This window comes from Myxine glutinosa, chromosome 2 (genome assembly GCF_964187855.1).
Source record: "Myxine glutinosa chromosome 2, kmMyxGlut1.1, whole genome shotgun sequence".
NCBI lineage: Eukaryota > Metazoa > Chordata > Myxini > Myxiniformes > Myxinidae > Myxine > Myxine glutinosa.
The window spans coordinates 151504457-151528689 of record NC_136262.1 but is presented as its reverse complement, the minus strand read 5'-3'; the positions used below and the strand labels follow the sequence as shown (position 1 = coordinate 151528689).

The 24233-nt window shown below is 44.6% G+C and overlaps 1 protein-coding gene across 1 annotated transcript in view; it reads right to left on the bottom strand.

The window, feature by feature from the left end:
- The window catches only part of RMND1 (required for meiotic nuclear division 1 homolog), an 81339-nt gene that overhangs the window by 53138 nt on the left and 3968 nt on the right, over positions 1–24233 (bottom strand). Inside the window, exons 2-4 of the mRNA XM_068106950.2 lie at positions 20570–21234; positions 14433–14538; positions 14061–14136 (exon numbers count right to left, since the gene is read on the bottom strand). Coding sequence (XP_067963051.2) covers positions 14061–14136; positions 14433–14538; positions 20570–21004 — 617 coding nt within the window. The 5' untranslated portion in view covers positions 21005–21234. The remainder of the gene's footprint in view (positions 1–14060; positions 14137–14432; positions 14539–20569; positions 21235–24233) is intronic.

The following is a 24233-nucleotide window of genomic DNA, read 5'->3' as shown; positions in this document are numbered from 1 at the left end:
GACGAAGTTCGGCAAACGGCGGGAAGCCTAGCTACAAGGCCCTGGTTGGTGGCGCACCAAGACTGACGTCACAGAGAAGGTTGCAAAGGGGCTCGCGGGACGACATTTTGTCTCTTTGCTCTCTCTTGGACTCTGCGCGCTGGACCCCTTCGTATTGGAGATCTCTCTGTGCTTGAAGCCCTTACTCTTCTTGTCCCTGGTCTTCATTGGCTCTTCCTTCTCGCGTGCTGGACCTTCGTGCTTCGTGCTGGGTGACGTTGGTTCGTCGTGGTGCTTGGAGCGGGATCCGGTGCTGTTGGTACTAGAGCGAGGGACCTCGTGGCGTGCCACGGAGCGAGTCGCATCGAGGCCTGGCGAAGTGTGCGAGCGAGCGGACGAAGGGTTTCTTCGCGCCAGAGCTTGGAGCCGTGTTGGACGGCGGACACAACTACAGACAAAGATAAGACGCACATTTCCCCGGCACACGACGGATATTTATTTTATTAATTCATTTTCCCCTGTCTCGTATTTGGAAGTCGGTGTGTGGGATCCCAATTTAGGATCATTATTGGATTTATCATCGCGTTTCCCTGTCCCGACCTTTATTTAAAATAAACCCTTGCATTACTTTCCATTCCTTGTTAAACCCGTGTTTGTTTGAGTTCATTCCCCCTACAGGTACGCGCTTTTGCCATTTCCTCCTCTTCCCTTCTTTCTCCCGTGCTGTGACAGCAAAATCCGTGTTTGGTCGTTGCCTCCATTAAAGCCGTTCGGTCTTCCGCGGTCCCTGGTGTTAACCTTGAGGGATTCGCACGACAATATATATATAGGTATATATATATAGATATGATAGGTATATATACACAAAGAATTAAGTTAAGCACCCCTACACAACGAATTAAGGTAAGCACCCCCTAATATATATTCTTTGTGTATATGTATACATTGGCATATATTCTAAGGTATGTGAGATCAAATAATGATTGGTATGACATTAGCAATTATCCATTGATGAAATTGAGTGATCAAAGTGAAAAAAAGTGATTGGTTGAGTCAGTGATCCGATCACGTGGGTCCTACACACGTTATTGACGCAAAGATCGCTAGAGGTCTTCTCAGAACAATGACTGTACGTTAGAAAACATAAACGTCATCCACACTGTCCGTGATGGACCTATAGCTCCATACTTAAATTGAGGTGAAAATATGCCTAAAATTCCCAAAAAATTTCACCTTAAATTATTCAGAATAAAATATTGAAAACGGCATGATTGTTATGTTTTTATGTGACCATAATATCACTTCTCCAGAAAATATAGCAATATCATGGGTATATTACACTGTTTTGACGACAACAAACTTGTAATGTGCGAGGTTGTAAAAAAACGGGGGGGGTGCTTAACTTAATTCTTTGTGTATATATAGATATGATTTTTGGCAACCATCCTTTTACAGCACGCCATGTCTGTTAAACCCATTTGACCCCCTGGGTATTAGGGTGGTTGGAGTGTTGTTGACGCTCAAAATGTTTCGGTTTTTCCAAGATGGCGCCCATACCACGTGACCGATGACATCATAATTATCATAAAAAAATTATACAGGTGGAGTTGCACCTATGGTGGAAATGTCCTGTCAATCGGACCATCGGTTGCAGAGAAAATCATATTTATTCTGTGCGGACATACAGACAAACAAACAAACAAACAGACAGACAAATGAACCCAAATGCAATACCCTCTCCTGCGAGGGTAATAATATCTCGTGCTGCACATCTACAGTCAGTCAGGTGTCGCTTAAGTTAGTGTTCTGGGACCAATCCTGTTCTTCATACAAATCAATGACGTCTTCATCACTGACAAAAGTCCAATTTAACTTTGGCTTGCAGATGACTCCACTGTGTGCAGGATAGTTACAAACCAGTCCAAGCATTCAAACCACTCTGCCAAACCAGAGAAAATAAGCAACTGGAACTCTACCTTGAGAAAACAATGTGACGTCAGACAGGCCTCCATTAACACAGTACGTCTGCACCGGGAGTACAAGAGCCCGCAAATGACCGAAAGGGTGTTTATTACTTCTTCTTTTTTTCAAGTACTGCATATTGGTTGGTCTTGTGCATTATTCTGTCTGTCTGTCTCTCTGTCAACCACGTACAGGTCATAATTTTAAACCGATCTTCACAAAACCTCACCAGATAGTAGAGTTGGTCATAAGGAAGAAGCCAATTGATTTTGAGGTCAAAAAAGTCATCTTGAGGTCAAATTTCGAAAATTGTCATTTTTCATCCGATTGACTTGAAAATTGAACAGCATTTGCATATTGAGTCACTAAATTGGGACCCCAACTATTTTTGAGGTCAAAAGGTCAAACGTCAACCCAAGGTAAAACTTCTAAAATCATCAATTTTCATCTGAAAAATCATAATTTTGAATCCGATTGACCAGAGCTTTGATTAAAATCGTCAATTTTTATCTTGATAAAATAGACAATTTGGTGCATCGATGACAACTTTTTATTTTGGGGAGGGCTGGATTTTGCAAGTATCGTGCTCTGCATGATGTCTTCTTGTTTTACTTGTTACTGCATTCAATACTATAACTACGTTTCCCCATGGATCACCCAATAAAGCCGAACCTGGCGGTGTTCATGCAAAGAAAGCAGGAAAAGGGAAAACGCTTCTTTTTTTTCTGAGGATTTATTGACATAATATTGTAGGTATTGTATTGATAGGTATTTACATAGTATTGATACATAAAATAGGATTTATTTACATAGTATTTGGGGAAAAGGGTAGATAAGATGCTCAAAAAAGGTACAGATCTGGTGGTCAAATGACACAGATAGGAATGAAAGGGACACACAATCTTACATACGTAGTGTGTTCAAAAAGTATCCGACCTTTATTTTTCGTGCGTAAAAAAAAGAAGCTAGGGAGGCATTGATTGGTGCACGTATGTAGGCGATCCTAATGCGCATGCGTGAATTTTTTCCCACCTGCAGAAGCTGTCATTCGACGGCAGACCGCCGATGAGTGAGGACATGTAAGTGAGCGCCGTCGGATTTTCGTTTTTGACAAAATGACGGAAAAACTTGAACAACGCTACTGCATCAAATTTTGTGTTTCATCAAACTTGCATCAAAACTGCAACTTGGTTTCTGGGTCGTAACCATAAACCCAGGACTCATCGCCAGTGATCACTGTGTTGAGGAAGCTGGGATCGCTGTTCACAGTCTCCAGCATGTCCTGTGCGATCTCCAAACGGAGTTGCTTCTGCTCAATCGTTAGCAGCTTTGGTACGAACTTCGCTGAGATTCTCCTGAAGCCCAAATCCTCCTTCATAATGGAATGAACGGTGTTGAATCTTGCGGATCGTTTCCACTTGGGAATCGCCAAGCTTTACACAAAATTTGATGCAGTAGCGTTGTTTAAGTTTTTCCGTCATTTTGTCAAAAACGAAAATCCGACGGTGCTCACTTACATGTCCTCACTCATCGGCGGTCTGCCGTCGAATGACAGCTTCTGCAGGTGGGAAAAAATTCACGCGTGCGCATTAGGATCGCCTACATACGTGCACCAATCAACGCCTCCCTAGCTTCTTTTTTTTTACGCACGAAAAATAAAGGTCGGATACTTTTTGAACACAGTAGTACAGCAGAGATAAATAAGGCCCAACACACTAATGGAGCCAACAAATACCAGATTTAGACAACGAGTATGGCAAAAGCTGGTTGTGGCTGCAGGATGATGATGGTCATAGCTGGTCTGGCACAAGGCGAAGTGTGGCTCGGGGCGCAAGAATGGTGAATAAGGGCGATCACAATGGGGACATGAGACGAGAAAATTGTGACCTATCCGATCTCTCCAACACATCCTCCTCAGGCAGCAATCAAAGCAAAGAGAGAAAGGGAGAGTGTGCAGAGAGAGAGAGAGAGAGAGAGAGAGAGAGAGAGGTTGTGTGTGTGTATATATGATAATTATGTCGCTCTCCGATCTGGGATGAACGCCGTGACATCACCGCCATGATGCATGATGTTCTGTCTGTGGCTCCCAGAAGAGCCATCATGCAGCGCTATTATTACCCTTATGTAATTTCAGATACTGTCATATATATATATATATATATATATATATATATATATATATATATATATATATATATATATATATATATATATATATATAAAAATAAAAATATACATACAGTCATACACCGTTTTACGCCATTTCGACCTACGTCAAATCCGACTTTACGGCACTCTTCCAGAGTAAATTTCAGTTCAGCGAACGTCATTATGTGTGACTTTACGTCACTCCTACGGACGTGAAAAAAATATTTTTTCCTTAAAAATATATTTAAAATAAATAAAATAGTACATAAATTAACAACAAAAGAAGCTAAAAAACAATTTAAAATACAATAAAAAGCACATAAAAAATATATATATATATGTACATACAGTATACTGTACATACGCGCAGCTGCTGGTTCTCATTCAAAACAGAGGCAAGAACAACAACAACATGCATTTTAAGGCCATTTTCCCTGCTAGAGCGGGGGTTAGCCTTGCGATCCCCATGACAATCTTCTCCATCTTGCCCTATTTTCTGCATCTCTCCTTGTTAACCCCCTTGCCCGCATTTCTTCTTCCACCACCTTTGGCCAAGTCTTTCTCGGTCTTTCCCGTCCTCTACTTCCTTCTACATTCATTTCCATTACTCTTCTCAACCAGTCACTTTCATCCTTCCTCAACACATGACCAAACCATCTCAACCTGTTCCCCTTCACAACATCAATCACAGGCTCTATTCCGATCATTTTTCGCAATTCATCATTTGTCTTCCTCTCTCTCAACGATACTCCGCACATCCATCGAAAGATTCGCATTTCCACCCTTTCCAACCTTCGTTGCTGCTCTACGTTCATTACCCATGTCTCGCTCCCATAAATCATAACACTTCTCACACATGCAGCACACACCTTTCCCTTCAGCTTCAACGACACTCCCCTCCTCATCAGCACGACACTCGGTTCCCGAAACTTCTTCCATGCACATCTCACTCTCGCAACCGTTGCCGAGTCTGATCCACCTTCTCCATTCAGCATGTCTCCGAGGCAGCAAAATGTTTTCACACCTTCCAGCTTCACGCCGTCTCCAAGATCCAACTCAACATTTCCTCCATCTGCAGCTCCCTCTGTGCACACCTTACATTTGAATGTAGCTGCCACACTGGTTAATGACCCTCTCAGACCACTACATTTTTTATGAACCCACTAAGCGCACATTGTAACATTGAATGGAGTTCACTCCGACACCCTTCCTGCACACAGCACAGGGCCACTTCCCAGGTCTTTCCACATCACCACATGCTTTACCACTTGCCATCACCTTCGTCTTTCCGATATTCACCTTCAGACCTTTTGTCTCCATACATTCCTTCCACTTGTTCATCTTTTCCTTCAGTCCATCCATACTTTCCGCAATCAACACCAGATCATCTGCATACAACAACTCCCACGGTAAACCCTCCTTTACGTTCTGAGCCAGCACCTCCATCACAGCTACAAATAGTAGTGGACTTAGTACCGACCCCTGATGCACTCCCACCTTCACCTCAAACTCACCACTGTTCCCGTCCTTCGTCCTTACAGCTGTGCGTGCTCTTTTGTACATTGCCATCACTACTCTGATCAACCATTCCTCCACTCCTAACTTCCTCAATGCCAATGTCAATACTTTGCGTGGAACCCTATCGAATGCTTTCTCCAGATCAACAAACCCAAGAAACAACTTCTTCCTCTTCTCCATGTACTTCTCCTGCAACTGCCTCACAATAAAAAGCACGTCTGTCGTTCCTCTTCCTGGCATAAACCCAAACTGCATTTCGTCGATCTTCACTTTCTTCCTTATCCTCCTCTCCAACACCCTTTCCAATACCTTCATTCCATGCTCCAATAACTTTATCGCTCGGTACGAGCCACACTCTAGAGCAGGGGTCGGCAACCTTTTTGACATGAAGTGCCAGTTTGAAATGTTCTTGTTAATTAGTGTGCCATATCAACATTAAGTTTAACATTAAGTTTAATTTTGACACCACATCAAAAAAATATTTCCAACAGACATGGAATTTTATTCCATCCATATCGGCTACATGCATAGCAACAACATTTTAAAGAAACATTTACCGAACATCTACCGAACCTGAACCGCTTCACTGCAATTCCTGTGGGAAATGTGAGCGGGAGGCCATACCGTCAAACTAAACAAGCATTCTGAGTATTGCGCTGCAATACATGTCCCCTACCGGCATTGGGTAGCACTGTCAATAGAAGACAGTATTATGACTCGCCGCACTCCAAATTATAGTCCGGAAAACTGTTGGGGAAATTCCCAAAGTTCAAAGTGCCATAACTTTGTCAAAAATGATCGAAACGTCATGAAGTTGGAACTTGATCTGTAACTTGTCATGACGAAACCATGTACCAAGTTTGAAATCATTAGCATTAAAAGTTTAGAAAAAAAAGTCCGGAAAACTGTTCTTTGCGTGACGGACTGATGGATCGACAGACTGACAGACTGACAGACTGACAGACGGAGGGACGGAGTGCAAACCTATAGTCCCCTACGGTGTACACCGGTAGGGGACTAATAAGACAGGCCGCGTGTTACGAGAAAAACTACTACCCCCATTTTCCTTACTACCACCCCATAAAAAACTCAAAATAATGACGAGATCAATATTAAAACGCAGAAGGCAGCCTGAATGATAACAAAGAGTGGAGATGCAACCGCTGACCACCAGATGTTAACAGCACAGCCGCTCTTACAGCACCTCAGGTTGCCGCGAACGGCATACCGGAAGGCACCAAGCCTGCATCTCCTGTTTTATATCTGCGATTGTTATACAATTCAGAATAATGATGATTAATAATATTAAAACTCAGAAACCAGTCCAAATAATAATAATGAGTGGAGATGCAGCCTCGGACCATCTGCTGTGAACAACACCACTGTTCCCACAGCACATCCGGTTGCCGCGAATATTGTGTTTTGAATGCGCCAGGCCGGCATCTCATGTTGTGCATCTTTAATTATTATTCCAGTAATAGAATTTGGAATTGGAATGGTGACTCTGCTCTGATCCATCTACCTCATCACCCTGCACAATCACACCGGAATACTGTTATAGTGCAACACGCGCAACAGCCAATGGCTGTTCAATAGGTGATTTGGCATGCAGCGGAGAGGGCACTGCTTTCGCCAGTGTGCCAATGACTACGCTGCCGCGTGCCAATGGTGGCACGCGTGCCTAAGGTTGCCGACCCCTGCTCTAGAGGGTCACCTTTCCCCTTGTATAGAGGGACGAGGGTACTCAGTTCCCAATCCACTGGAATGCGGCCTTCTTTCCCCGCCAGATTACAGATCTCTGTCATTCTCTTCACACCCCAACTTCCTGCTGCCTTCAACATATCTCCCACAACTTCCGTCGGCCCTCCCGCTTTTCTACTCTTCATTGCTTTTATCGCTTCCTCAACTTCCTTCTCAGTTATCTTCTCTGCCGGTCCTAAAACTGGGTGATGGGTTACTCTCTACGTTGCCATCCCATTCATTCTCTGTATTCAACAGCATTTCCATATATCTTTTCCATCTTCCTTTAATTCCATCTGGGTCCACAACGATTTGTCCCACTTCATCCTTCAAGCAACTCACCCCCATCACATCACACCTCTCTTTCGCTATCTGCTTTGCAATCCTGAATACTGCTCTCTGACCCTCTTCCGAATTCAAGCGTTCTCCGAACATTTTCCTACATGCCGCCTGCGCCTTTGCTACCTCTTTCTTTGCAGCCTTCTTGGCTGCCTTATAACTTTCATGCTCTGCTGTTTCTGCTCCCCTACCCTTCGCCTTCTGCCACTCCTTGAACTTCTTCCTCTTCTCGTCAATCCTCTTTCCAACTTCATCATCCCACCACCATGTTTCCGAGTGCCTCGGTGGTCCTTTTGTCCATCCACATACCTCACCAATGGCTCCCAACAGACTAGCTTTCATTGACATCCAACCACTTTCAAGCTCAACCACATCATCCTCGACCCTACTCAGCCTCTCTTTTAATGCCTCCCTTACTGTCACCTCTTTCAACCTCCACACCTTCATTCTCGGTTGGTACTTCACCCGCCAAGCTCTCCTCGCACCTTTCACCCTTATGTCGCAGACAACCAAGTGGTGCTGTGAAACGGCCTCTTCCCCCGGGATCACCTTTGTGTCCCAGAGGTGCCCCCTCTCTCGCCTACGCACCATCAGGTAGTCAACGGTTGTCGTCGACCCACCTGACCCACCCTACAGTATATTGCTATATATATATACAGTAATACCCCGGCCTACGTCATTAATTGGTTCCATAAGCCGTGACGTAACTCGGTTTTTGACGTAAACCGGGCGTAATGCCTTAAAAATGCCTTAAAATGAAGACAAACACCGTAAAACTAGAGTAAATAACTCGCGAAAGTATATAACTATCGCTAAACCTTAAAGAACACTAAAAACACATTTTAGTCATATTTTTTAATGAGTAATGAACACAATTAATAAATGAATTTGTAAAGAATAATAAATAAAATTAATAAGATTATGTTATTCACCTTAAACATGGCGTCTCTTCTGAACACAAACACACATTGTAGCAGTCTTATCCGGCGGCGCTTTTTCAGTGACGTATGCAAGAATACGTTCCCAATCATGAATGATGGTCGATACCGTCGACCGTGGCAGCCCTAAGGCATAGACCTTATCGCGAATCGGTAAATATCAAAAGAAGGCGCTCCACCGCAAAGCATGATGGGATCGAAAAGGGGGCAAACGTAAACACGAACCCAGAAGAGGAAGCGTCTGTCTACGATCGACGCTGTGTTTACGGAAAGGAAGATGGCTAATGTGAAAGAAATTCAGCGTTTTTTGGCATTAAAATCCAGCGATTTAAAGAAATATTTGAGGGAAAGGGGGGTTCCCATTGGAGAAGAGAAACAACCTGCTTATGCAAGAACAGTTCCTGAATGTTGAAACCTCGATCAGCCATACAAATATCGCCGGGCTGGAACTTGTCTACAATGTTCGTCATCTTTACAATTTTTTTTGTCCGACGTGTTTCCTCCTGTAGGTTTGGAAATGTATGAAATTGTTCCGCTAGGTGTAATACCAACAAGGCACTTGAGAGTAGGTCTTGACTTATATTGGCTGTACACTTGCGAACAAAACTTGGGAGACGGTGCATTGTCCTAATCCAAAGCGAAATGCGAGGTCCTCCTCGCCAAGATTACGCCGAAGCTTCATGAGTGTCATGAGTAGTTGATCCTCTAAAGATTGAGATCGCTTAACTCCGGGTTTTGTAGTATTGTTTATTTGCCAGGTCTTGTCTTCCATTGATAATTTCCCCTTATAATAATGAAGGTTCTGTGAATGAGGGGATACTTCTACTACTAACCACTTAAACAGGTCATAACTAGGTAAACCTGTATAAAGTTTCACAAGTTCATCACAGTTTGCTATGTCCGAAACAGTAAGCTTCTTGTTACATACTGCAATGGCGGCTTTCAGTTTTGCGACGGTGTCCTTGGCTTGCATATACTTGGCTCATGAGCTGACCACAGTTCACAGTTAATTTGTTAATTTGTCACAGTAAAAAAGTCCTAAAAGTAGTTTAAAGTGGTGAGGATCAAGTTGTGTGTCAATGTAAACAAGCAGTCTGTCAAAGTGACAGCGACTGCCGGCGGCGCTATTGCCCCTTTCCGATCCCATGACGCATTGCGGTTCCGATTCGCGATAAGGTCTTTGCGCTATCACCGACACTTTTTCACCTTTTTCATACCTTTTAATCAGATTTAACTTATCTTCCATCGCAACCACATTACGCTTGGAAACACTAGCACTATCCTTCTTCGGACCCATGGCTAACACAGACACAGTAAAGGAATACTGTACGTCGCCTCTGTTTTGAATGAGAACCAGCAGCTGCGCGTATGTACAGTATACTTACTGTACGTACATTTTAAAAATATTTTTAATGTGCTTTTTATTGTATTTTTAATTGTTTTTTTTAGCTTCTTTTATTGTTAATTTATGTACTATTTTATTTATTTTAAATATATTTTTAAGGAAAAATTAATTTTTTTCACATCCGTAGGAGTGACGTAAAGTCGCACATAATGAGGTTCGCTGAACTGAAATTTACTCTAGAAGAGTGGCGTAAAGTCGGATTTGACGTCGGTCGAAATGGCGTAAAACGGGGTATGACTATATATATATACAGACTTGGCATTTAATATGGAATATTTTTTTTTTCTTGACTTGGGTTTACTTTCTGAACTCAGTATATCAATCTGGTGAGTTTCTTTTACCCTTCGGTGATGTCTTTGTTGAAAGAACCATGTCACTGATTGTCGTTCGCAGCAAGAAGTCAACAACAGGATTATATCACAGGAGGCGTGACAAAATGTAAAGACAGGTACATTTGACGATTGGCATCACAATCAGGTATATAAGGGTTGTTGCGTTCTGTATTAGTGGAAAACAACTGCTGCACGTCTACAAAAGTTATTGCCGCTTCCTCTGGAGATGGTCCGTCAACTTGACAATGCTGTTTGTCATGGAGTGGTGGCTTTACGAAATTCTGGCATGAGACAGCGTGCTATTGCTCGGCAGTATGGCATCACTCAAGGTCAGGTGTCAAAGATCCTGAAACGAAATGCTCAGAGGGGTGTCCCTACTCCAATACCGAGGCCAGGACGTCCACGCAGAACCACAAGGAGAGATGATCGCCAGCTGCACCGGTTAGTCTGCAATGGCCGTACCAAGTCAGCTAATCGTCTTAGGGCTGAGTGGCAGCAACTGACAAATGTGCCTGTATCCAGAAGGCTAGTCAACCAACGACTGGTTCAAGCAGGCTATCGTGCCAGGCGTCCCCTGAGAAAGCCACGCCTGACCAGACAACACAGCCAGCGCCGATTGCAGTGGGCCAGAGAGCACCGTCAATGGCAGCCATGACACTGGAATCACGTGACCTTCAGTGACAAGTCTAGATTTCTGGTCTATCGTCAAGATGGCCATGTCCGAGTGTGCAGACAGGTGCATGAAGCCCACAATGAAGATTGTATAGTGCCAAGAGTCCAAGCTGGAGGTGGTGGGGTGACCGTTTGGGCTGCTTTTCATGCAGGGGGCAAAACTGACCTGGTTGTTCTGAATGGAAACCTGAACCAGTTAAAGTACAGGGTCATTCTGGAAGAAACATTGCTTCCATTTGCTAATGCAGCCTTTCGAGGAAACTTTGTCTTCCAAGATGACAATGCACGGCCTCATCGTGCTCGCATGATCCAACACTTTCTTGCTGACCGTGGTGTAGAGCATATGGAGTGGCCTGCCATGTCCCCGGATATGAATCCGATAGAGAACCTGTGGGCAGAATTAACGCGTCAAATCGACAACTTGGACCAGCAGCCTACCTCTGTGCGTGAATTGCAGCAGACTATTGTCACTGCATGGCAAGCGATTCCTGTCCAAACCTTGGCAAATCCCATGAACAGCATGCCTCAACGTGTACGTGCTCTCCTGAATGCTCGTAGGGGTTACACGAAGTACTGAACTGTAATTTTACTGTCCGTAATCCCAGTCGTAATTTAACTTTTGTTTTTGTTTAAAAAATTTTTGGCTCATGTGTAAAATAAAGAGATACTTCTGGAAAACGTACAGAAGTTTAACACAGTACTGTCCGTGAATTGAGTTCGATATCAGTTTACATCACTTTCAAGGATCAATTTATTTGCTTCGAAATGTCAAATGTGGTTTTTGTTTCTTTTAAAGGTCACATCAACAAAATCTAGAATAATTTCAACATAATTCCAATGAACTTTTGGTTCTAAGTGGTCTTGAAAAGTAAGTTCACCCCCACAAAAAAAATATTCCATATTAAATGCCAAGTCTGTATGTATATATATATATATATATATATATATATATATATATATATATATATATATATATATTCCTGTCACCAGCAATTAGGTCCACTGGATGATGAATAGTCGAACGTGTTTTTATTCCCGAGGTGGCAGGCCGAAAATGGCGGTATTTTATATGCACGGGAATGACTGGATGCGAGACGTTTATCTGACAAAACACACAGGTTTATTCTGAAACCACAAACAAGTAAACACGACACGGAAAATTCAACAAACATGATTTAATGAAAATAAAGCAAGGGGTGAAAAAAATGTTGAGGGAAACGAATTTCCTAATGTGAGGATCCTCCACTCACACACAAAAACAGACAAGGGGAATGATAAAATAAAATAAAATGCCCTTTTCGTGCCGGCACTAAACTTCGGCCTCCCAATGAGTCCTTTTGATGAGGCTGATGGCTGCGATGACAACACCCGAAACCACAGGCGGGAAGATGGCGATGGGTCGAACGCCGCGCGCCAAAAAGCGCTCGGCAACGAGGCGGGAAGCGAGCCTTACCCGCGAGCCCTTATTCTCAACCACAGACTCCGCTTTCCACTCATATGGTCCTTTCCAGCACGAAGCAAAGTTTCCTGCTCCTCCACCGAGCTGTCCGTCCTTGCTCTCCTCCCTCACAAAGTAAAGAACCCATCGAACCAAAAATGGTGAGCGTCCTGTTCGTTTTAGACCAACCAAGCGCACTCCTCTTCTTTACTCCTGAGAGACCTATCGTGTCGTTGGCCTCCCGGCTCACCCACCCACATCCCACGGTCGAATCACGTCCCCCGGGGTGTGGCCTTATGGCCTTTCCCCGCCTCTTGTGGGTGGGCTTTCACCTATTAGGTCATTTGGGTGGGGCTTCGTCTGGGAACCTGCTTGCTGTTTTTTTTGTTGTTGTGGGCGGTTGTTGTTGTTTAAAGGAGATTTTTGATGGCCGGCCTTGTCAGCGAAAATGTAAAGGGAAAATGACAGAGGGAAAAATCATGTACTAAGGAAAACTAACCTTAATCCCTACCGATAATAATTAGCACATGTGGTGTACACATAAACAACCTTATGCTACAGCTTCCCTACTTAAGTACATCGAGATTTCTCCTAAGCATCCACGGTCCATGCTGCAATGATACAATGCTATCTTCCCTACGTATCCCTTCACCTACCCCCATAAACATATATCTCACACACACACACACACACACACACACACACACACACACACACACACACACACACACACACACACACACACACACACACACACACACACACACACACACACAATGCATAAGGAATTTAGAGTATAGACAAAGAGCCATGTACTATGTATAATTCCATTGAATTAATCAATGATTTGTAATCCTGGCTACCATCGGGTGGTGCTATACGATACACATTTATATAAAGAGTATTTTCCTTGGACAGGTCACCAAATTAGCAAAGGGATACAAGGTAATACAACGGTACCAGATAGCAATGAAAACCGTATGCACAGCTATGTACCAAGCTGAACCCATCCAACCACAAAATTGCTCCCTGCAGAATATCCAATGCGCTAATTATCCCTGGTGTTGGGCTAGCGGCTAGGGTGCCGGCTTAGGATCCTAGGATCCTGGGTTCGAATCCCGGTCAATCGCTGAATTAACGCCAGGGGGGTTGACTCAGCCTGTCATCCTTCCGAGGTCGGCAAATTGAGTACCAGTTCACTGGTAATTCCCTGCTTGTCGTTAAAGGCGGCAAAAAGGGTTGGCGTCAGGAAGGGCATCCGGCCGTAAAACATTGCTTCAAAAAGGGGACCGAAAAACAACAACAACCACAGTTCCCGAAAAAGGCCAACCCCCGCTTGCGGGGAAAAATGGCCTCTAAAGGTGGTTTTTTTTTGTTTTTTTTTATTATCCCAGATCACCACACACCTCAAATATTTTATTATAGAGTATATGCACTTCTTGATAAGAAATGGATTCGGAAGGTCATTCATTTCATTTTGCATGTCTATTATTTATCTTCAGAAAAGGATGTGAAAGTACAAATGGATGAATAGTCATAAAAGCAGGAAGGCTTGGCAAAAAAGTGACAATGGTAAAATTTTGACGTACTGAAAGAAGAAGATTGTGGCATCATCATCAGCATGCTCTGAAGCATCACATGTCACCACCAACACCGGAGATGCATCTGCAAAGAGGTAGCAGCACGATGTGCAGTTGGACAGCACTTGACCAAGATGGGAAAAGTTAATGAGATACTATCTGTCGTCACACCAAAGCTTCAAGAATCATTATCCTCATAGTAACTCCATTAAATATTTAGCAGTAGAACAACAAATGTTCGAAAGAAGGAACTGTCACAAGGCACAATCAAAACGAGACTGAAGCACCAACAGAGGTGAAAACAATATTCCACTGTTGGTGACTCATCAAGGTTTTGGACACTATTTTGATGCTGCTGGTGAATATGCATTAATGACTGACCCTGTGGGAGATGGTGAAGCTGATAGCCTCTCTGTGATAGAATGTTCTTGGAGAGCTCATGCAAGTTGTACTTCTCGGATGTTGCAAAAGCAATGCATCGCAATAGCTGAACAGACAAAGTCGTGACAACAACTTGGAGAACAGGAAACCAGTTTCAAACAAATTAAATGCAAGACGATAATATGTACATTAAACGTTTCTTAAACAGCTAAATATCAATGTTGAATGTAGCCGTAAAAAATACGTCGTCAAAGGACCGACGGCCAAGATGGCCCTCCGAGCATTCAGGAGGAAATGCTGCACTGCAGTATAGGTTAGTGTTACGTGGTCCTCCCGGTGACTACCTGGTCTCGGTGACCCCCGGACCGTGAGAGGAACTCCGCCAGAAAGATCTATTATTTCTGCGCTTTCGTAACGCAATCAATATTAATTCCAATCAATAAGAAACCCCACACCAAGGATCCGGTATAATCAATGATATATTCCCCGAGCAATCAACAACCATCCACAATCAGCAATCAATAGTACAACGATGTAAACTCATCTATAATATTAATAACTCTAAGATGGCCATCTTATACATTCCTCACGTGAGCCCCACTCCCGACTCCCTCCGTGGTCAATGTCTCTCACAATGTCTCCGTACTCCGGTAGTTCGATCTCCGCACGTGGGCGGTTGAACGGACCCTTCCTGACGTGCTTTCACCGGGCACGTCCCGTACCGGGAACAACGGCTGCAGCGCGCACCTCCTGGCCAAGCAAAGCGGGTAATGTAAAGCAGGCAAAGCAACACGCGGCTTGCCCAGCACGCGCGGCCCTAGGTGCGACCCGTACGCGGCCTTGTAGACGGCGAGGCGAACTGTGCCAGCTGCTTGGTTCTGTGCACGAACCCACAGTGACTTGACGTGTCAAAGGGTAGTTACACGTCCCGGTAACTCCTCTCGCCAGACGGGCTTTGAAACGCCGATTCTCTGACGTTGCTCAATCGATACCGCTCGCGTCCGAGCTTGGCGAGGAAGAAGAAGAATCGTCGCGTCTCCAGGACCTCGTGTCTTTTTTTCTTCCGTTTCCGGTCTCCTTTTTCTCAGAAGGGCTCCTGACCCTTTAATCACAACAACCTTTAATCGACTACACATTGATAAGCAAAGCCCGGAATAGTAATTCACATAAATATGTAACACTCCCCCCCTTCAAGAAAGAAAGTTTGAACCCAGCGAAAACTTTCTTTGCCGGCCAACTTGGATAAACAAACCAGATAACTCACCCCCCCCCCCCCCCCAACTCATCAGTTCCCCCCGGGCACAGTCATCACTTAAAAATAAAGCAACAAAATTTCACACGATCCCCTAGATTAATTCCCTCTGGACCAAGCGTCAACCACTTCTAGTTTCTCTTGAATGACGGTTAAGAGGTGGTGACCAAAGCCCCCAAATTTAAACCTCTCTATAGCACTTTTTCGGGAGGCCCAGCGGAATATTCCCTACATGGACGCCTTAAGGAGTGTGGAGTTCACGGTTAGTCCGGGGAGGAAAGTTCATTACATGGACGCCTTTAAGAACGTGGAGTTCACGGTTAGTCCGTGCAGGAAAGTTCACTACCTGGACGCCTTTAAGAACGTGGCATTCATGGTTAGTCCGTGTAGGAGCCCCGGCTCGGCGGCTCCCCCGTATATAGTGCTTCAACTTCTCCAGACTCCTAACCGTTACGGTGGGACTTCTTGTCCCAGCCGTTACCTGACTGGCGGTCTCTTTCTCGGCCAGTGCTCTGACATTCATTCTTTCGGGAGGTGCCGTAACTCTGGGAGCCTCCATAGTAATATCGGCTGCTGCCAACCCCAAAACTACTGCCAAGTTGTCCTCTTCTGTAGACCTCTCGACGCCTACGAAAGGCCTTCCCTACTGTTATGGTCCGACCCTCCAAATCCTTACCATTCCACTTCTTCTCTGCCTCCCTGGCGTCTCTTGTGCTTGCAAACGTGACAAAGCCGAACCCTCTTGACCGTTGCGTTTCCCTGTCTTTTACCACCCGCACTTCCACCAGCGGCCCATATCTGTTGAAGACAGAGGTCAGAACTTCTTCCTCTGTGTTGAAGTTCAGTCCCCCTACAAATAACTTGGAACTTTTGTCGCCATCCCGAGCTGGTGGGGTGTTATTTTCCCTGCTGTGCTCTTTACCAACCCTCGGGTTACCATAAATTTGCCCCCCGGCCAAATCATTCCCGATAATCACAGATACTCCCTCTACAGGAAGCGTGGCTTGTAAACCGACGGTGACCGGTCCTGACACCAAATCGGATTCCAAATGGATGACATGAAGTGGGGCACTAACACAGCCACCGATCCCTTGTAACCGAACACTATCACCAGTTGCGGTACTCTTTGACAATGGCAAAATGCCTTCAAGCATTAAGGATTGATGGGCTCCTGTGTCCCTCAAAACCCTAACCGGTCTTGGGTTAGTCAAGACTCCCTTGAGTGAGACCAACCCCTCATAAATAAATGGTTGGTAACTCTTCTGTGGGCGATTTCTTACGTTTGCCATCGCATTCGGAGTTGTACTAGTCGGACTCCGCTCTGGGTCTTCCCTTTTCATGAGGTAACAACTGGACATCAAGTGTCCAGGTTTCTTGCAAAAAGCGCAAGTAGGCCCGGAGGAAAAATTCGTGGTCTGCCTCGGGCCCCCTGAAAAATAAGTTTGTCTTGGGCCCGCAGCCCTCTGATTTCGAACAGGTGGGGTATCCGCGTTGTCCCCATAATCCTCTCGAGGCCACCGCCATGTATTGTCGTTCTCCGCACCTGCTGTTCCCCACCTCCCCTGCGGAGATCTAGGCGAGGAGTTAGGTTCGTGGACCCCTATCCGGTGTGTTAAGGCATAATCATCTGCCAGGGTGGCTGCGTCCCACAACTTCGGTACTTTCTTTTCCTGCAGGTACACTTTGATGTCCTCGTGGACACACTGTTGAAATTCCTCCACCAGGATCAAGTCACGCAATGTTTCGAAGTCTTTCCCGACTCCTTTTGACTCACACCACCGATCAAACATGTTTTCTTTCACTCTGGCAAACTCCACATGGGTCTCACTCTCCCTCTTCCTGGCATTCCTGAATTTTTGCCGGTAAGCTTCCGGAACCAACTCATAGGCTTTGAGGATGTGCTTCTTCAATACCTCATAATCTGCACATTGGTCCATTGGTAGCGCCGAATAAATCTCTTGAGCTTTTCCCACCAGCACACTTTGCACTAGTATGGTCCAGGCCTCCTCCGGCCAGTTTAACTGTCGAGCCACTTTCTCAAAGTGTGGAAAAAATTTAGCGACTGCCTTTTCACTGAAGGGTGGAACCAGCCTCACATGTCTGCCCACATCCCAGGTGTTCTGGCTAGGTGTTGACCCCGTCAGCAAGGGTGGTCCCTCTCCCCGTTCTCTCATTAACTCCAGCTCCTTGAATTTAATTTCTTGCTGAAGCTCCATGTCACGTTCCTTTAATTCCCTTTCCGCTTTTCTCTCCTCTGCTTCGAGGTCCCTTGCAGCTCTCCTCTCCTCTGCTTTTCTTCCTTCTAACCTTTCCTGGAGTTCTCGTTCCACTCTCCTTTCCTCTGCTTGTTTCTCTTCTCTCCTCTCTTCTGCTTTCCTTTCTTCTTCTGCTCTTTCCTTTTCTGCTTTCCTTTCTTCTTCTGCTCTTTCCTTTTCTGCTTTTCTTTCTTCTTCTGCTCTTTCCTTTTCTGCTTTCCTTTCGGCTTCTGCTCTTTCCTTTTCTGGCTCCGTAATTGCAACTCCAGTTTCCGGAGCTCAACGTCTTCTGGTTCTTCGGGTAGCCACTCCCAGGCTAACTCGTCCCATGTTCCTAATCCCACCATAGATTGTATCACCGTGGTCTGCAACTCTGCCTTCCTCAAATTAGTTCGGACCTCCAAGTTAAAATGTTTGGCCAATTTCAAGAGGTCCGACTTTAGTAACGCTCGGAACTGTGCCTCACTCGGGGTTACCGCAAAGTTCTGTGCCACAAACGCCATGGTGCCTATCGTTAACACCTGTTAACCTTCACCCCAAGACTTTACCCCAATTTCCCCAAAAATTTACCAATTAATACTTAATTAATAAATTTTAATTAATAAAAATATTATTTTATTATTTTATCCAATTTTAGATCCCGGACGAGCCCCCAATTCTGTTACGTGGTCCTCCCGGTGACTACCTGGTCTCGGTGACCCCCGGACCGTGAGAGGAACTCCGCCAGAAAGATCTATTATTTCTGCGCTTTCGTAACGCAATCAATATTAATTCCAATCAATAAGAAACCCCACACCAAGGATCCGGTATAATCAATGATATATTCCCCGAGCAATCAACAACCATCCACAATCAGCAATCAATAGTACAACGATGTAAACTCATCTATAATATTAATAACTCTAAGATGGCCATCTTATACATTCCTCACGTGAGCCCCACTCCCGACTCCCTCCGTGGTCAATGTCTCTCACAATGTCTCCGTACTCCGGTAGTTCGATCTCCGCACGTGGGCGGTTGAACGGACCCTTCCTGACGTGCTTTCACCGGGCACGTCCCGTACCGGGAACAACGGCTGCAGCGCGCACCTCCTGGCCAAGCAAAGTGGGTAATGTAAAGCAGGCAAAGCAACACGCAGCTTGCCCAGCGCGCGCGGCCCTAGGTGCGACCCGTACGCGGCCTTGTAGACGGCGAGGCGAACTGTGCCAGCTGCTTGGTTCCGTGCACGAACCCACAGTGACTTGACGTGTCAAAGGGTAGTTACACGTCCCGGTAACTCCTCTCGCCAGACGGGCTTTGAAACGCCGGTTCTCTGACGTTGCTCAATCGATACCGCTCGCGTCCGAGCTTGGCGAGGAAGAAGAAGAATCGTCGCGTCTCCAGGACCTCGTGTCTTTTTTTCTTCCGTTTCCGGTCTCCTTTTTCTCAGAAGGGCTCCTGACCCTTTAATCACAACAACCTTTAATCGACTACACATTGATAAGCAAAGCCCGGAATAGTAATTCACATAAATATGTAACAGTTAGTGAAACCATACCCCTCGGTGGGAACCATGCCCACAATCACAGAGACAACTAGAACGGCACTCAGTAGAGAGCAAACCTCCGCCTGGTTGGCCATATCACTAAATGGTGAAGAATCACTTTTAAAAAATCTACGAGCTGGATCCGGATCTTCACCAAAATTGAATTAAAATCGATTCTTCATTGTCACACACACAACCTGTCCAACACGTTTCGTCCAAATCCGTCCACAACTTTTTGAGATATTTTGTTCACAAACCGACAGACAGACAGACAGACAGACAGACAGACAAACGGACAGACGGACAGGGGTGAAAACATAACCTCCATTCACCTTTGGTGGCGGAGGTAACTAGAACGGCACTGGGGAGAGCGCATATCTTTGCCAGGCTGAACAGTTTACATTTTGTATCCCAGTGATAGGCTGTATCTCCATCCGCACCTGAACCAAAACCGAATTGGCTGGTTCTCATCACCTAACCAACTCATCTACCTTGTTTTGTTATAACTCATCCATAAGTTTTTGAGATATCGTGCTAGATATCGCTTTTGACCCCATCACTCAATGGTGAATAATCAATTAAAACATTATCGCGTCCGGATCCGGATTTTCACCAAAATCGAATTAATCCTTCCTTGTAAAACATTCAACCTATCCATCAAGTTTCGTTCAAATCCATTCATAACTGAGATATCGTGCTAAATATCCTTTTACGTCCCATCTCTCAATGGTAGATAATCAATTAAAACATTATTGTATCCAGATCTGCATCTTCACCAAAATGTAATCGATTTGTCAGTGTCACACACTCAACGTATCCACCAAATTTCGTCCGATTCTGTCCATACATTTTTGAGATATCCTGCTCGCAGACAAACAGAAAAACAAACAGACAGACAAACAGGGGTGAAAACATAACCTTTGTCTACCCTTAAAAACGGTTTAAAAACAAGGCTTTAACAATTTCAAAGCAAGTTAAACCATTTTCCACACCAAGAAAAATATCTGGAAATAATCACGCAATTTTGCCATTCATGTCACAATGAGAATCCCATTTTTGTTGATCCAATGATGAACCAGGGCAAGTGCAAAGACTATTTTCCTACCTTAGTATCGGTAGTTGCTGGAGTTGGCTGTGATTGCTTGGGCAGCACACAAGATGCCATTTCGGATACTTTGCCTGTCGACACCAAACATCTCGCTTGTATTCTCCAACAGACAGATTGCAGAAGTCGTGAAGATTTTGGTACACTTCTGTTGACAACTTTCTCGAACAATGATCTCGATCCTTGCGCAGCATCCCGAGTAAGCTGGTTCCTAACAAACTTTGTCCTGAATGTGCCGACCAAAGATTGCGTTGATTTATTTTGAGGATTCAAGATGCAAAATGGCCGTCTTGAGTGAGCAAAAACATTTACATTATGGACCCAACAATTCCCAACATTCAGTGCCCTGCTGGATGCTTTGATGAAAATGGGACGCATTGTATATAAAGCACGTGTCAAGTGCATAAAAGAGCCAGGGTTCAGATATGAGCACATGTACGCTGTAATGTGTCCCTCGACACAACAAAATGGCCTTTGGTGTCTTAATGTTGTGAGTTGTAGTCAGCCGTCGCACAGCATAGCTAAATTGAAGGTTATCAAACTTGGACAAAAGATGCGCAGGAAGATGAAAATGCCTTCGGTGATCACAGGGCGATCAAAGTATTGGCCACGGCATCTCTTTTTCATTTCAAAGCCAAATCAGAGCACATGATTCTTCCAGGAACCTTTAAAAAAAACACGCGCATTGAAGATGGTAATCGTATATTGTATCAGAAACAATTACTTACATTATGGTCTACAGTCTACACGTCACATCCATCCAATTACTATCTTCCTCTGGGATTTAGGAAACTCCTGCCATAGAGGACATCAATCCAAGCAAGTAAGTCACAAAGGATTCCACAATTTGAATAAAATAACCAGTGAAATGGAACAGAGTAAATCTTTAAAAAATTTCCTCTCAAGGCAAAGACTAACCCAGATTTAAAGTTTGAAACAAGGTGCTAAAAGTTTAGGTAGTCAGATGCAACACTAACATTTCGCACTACGTTTGCTAGAAAGTTTCAACAATCACTCCGACAGTTCATTCAGAGCTTACATCAGGAATTTTAAATCATTTTGTTCTTGAGATTTCGTCATGGAAATCATGGACGCCCACAAAAAGGGGGATTCATGTCTGACCCCAAAAAATATTCTTGCATCCACTTTTGGGAATAAAATTTACCCTCATCAGCTGGGACGCCAGAGCAGGGGGGGAGGGGAAGGTGCAGAGGGGTTGGGAAATTCCCTCCCTTTTGCCATTTTTTGCTATCACACGGATGCCCAAAAAGGGCCAATGACATTGCTGAACTAACGGAGTGTGTAAGAGTCTTCAAAAATGCATCATATATCTTGCAACTGACAATAATTTTGTCCTCATAATAACAATAAATAATAATGCATTTATTTTATATAGCGCTTTTCAGGGAGCCCAAAGACGCTTTGACAGAATGCAAAACATAATGCATAGCAAAACATAAAAACAATTGCAAAAAACAAGAATCAATAGGGAAATATTCAAAGCGAAAAGGAGGGAGAAGGAGAAGAGATAGTCAGGGGTTAAATGCTGTGGGTTAAATGTTGAATGCAGTGTTGAATAGGTGGGTCTTGAGTGATGTTTTGATTGTGGTGAGTGAGGAGGAGTCTCTGATGGTGTGAGGTAGTGAGTTCCAGAGGGTGGGAGCAGCGATGGAGAAGGCCCTGTCCCCCCAGGATCTGAATTTGGTCCGGATGGGGGGGGGGGGGGGGGTCAGGAGGTTGGTACCAGCAGAGCGGAGGTTGCGGTTGGGAGTGTGTCTGGAGAGGAGGTCAGCCAGGTAGGATGGGGCCAGGTTATGGAGGGCTTTGTAGGTCAAGAGGATTTTGCACTGGATTCTCTGGAGGATGGGGAGCCAGTGAAGCTTGTAAAGGACGGGGGTGATGTGGTCACGGGTCCGGGAATGGGTGAGTAGACGGGCAGCGGAGTTCTGAATGTATTGGAGTTTATTGGTGATTGTTGAGGGTGAACCATAGAGGAGGCTATTGCAGTAGTCCAGACGGGAGGTGATGAAGGCGTGGATGAGGGTTTCTGCAGCCATGGAGGAGAGGGATGGACGGAGACGGGCGATGTTTTTCAGGTGAATGAAGGCTGTCTTTGTGATCTGTTTAGTGTATTTGTCGAAGGAGAGGGTTTGGTCAAAGATGATGCCAAGATTCCGGATGTGAGGGGAGGGGATTCGCCAATCCCAATTCTCATAAGACTTTAGGAGCCTTTATGAGGCATACATCGAAATTTCCTCAAAAGGATTCGCCAATCCCAATTTGTGTCCTGTACTTGGCCACTTTTCACTGCGGTAAGACACCGCACGCATCTTAGCAGCGAATGATGCTACCGCACAAGCCCACAGCAGCCATAGCGCCACATACAATGTGCTAGGACAGTGATAGTGCTGGGCAGCAATTGATCATTCTCTGTTCTGCGATTAATGAAAATAATCTTACCGCAAGTGGGCGCCATCACTTTTTGGGACCTTTTGGTGTGCAATCCATGAACAAATGCAAATCAAATGCACATGAACAAATGCACAACTTTCTCATTTCCCAATAAGTAGGTCTACAACAACAACAACATGCATTTTAAGGCCATTTTCCCTGCTACAGCGGGGGTTAGCCTTGCGGCCCCCATGACAATCTTCTCCATTTTGCCCTATTTGTCTTCCTCCCTTTGTTTCATATGAAACAGCGGGAGCGAGTTTCAAAAGTTCGCTACGAAAAATGCCACGGTAGTGGTAGAATGGGCCATGTTATTAACCCAACATTTGTGGGTTATATAGAGTACAGTAGATCTTCGCTCAGTTCTGTAAGTAAACCTTACTTCATGGATGTCAGGATTCCTCCAAATTTATTCATTTAGTGTTATAAAGAGCATTAGCGACTGTTTAAAAAGCAAATCATACGTGTTTGTGATTTATAATATTTTTTTCTTCCTGCAGAAGCCGTTGCTCACAAGGAAACGCCATTATAATGATAAGCTATTTATACACGTTATCACTGCAGGAAAAACACCTTGGGAAAGTGAGACATTAGTATTCGTATTGTTTTGTGATAACATTAATAATATGAGATTATCATTAATGTTGTTATTAAAAGTCTTTGGAAAAGCGCCGCGATAAATCTTCTTCTTTGGACAAACGCCACGATAAAGCTAACTTAATATGGCCTTACACCTCAACACACAACCCATTGACGGCAATGGCGGGGAAAACCCGCTCGGGGAAGAAAACCCCCTTGGGGAGGGGGGGAAATGAATGCACTACAACCTTCATTATGTAACCCTTGGTCATCCTTTCAAGTTTGGTTGAGATTGGATAAGTAAGGACGGAATGTATTGGTGTCAAAAATTCATCAGACAGACGGACAGACACAAATGGCGTATTTTAGTATGAAGAGACTCTCCCCGTCGTTTACTCAACCCTGGTTGGACCACACCTCGATTATGGCAATATCCTTTGGAATAAGAGATACACAACGGAAAGGGAAAAGATTGTGAGGATGCAGCAAAGAGCAACGAGACTGGTACGGGAGCCACATGATATGACATTATGAACATCGACTATAAGGCCTAAATCTCCACACTCTGGATGTTGGGTGCTGATGGTGGGTGCTGATGGTGGGTGCTGATGATGGTGGGTGATTACGATATTGG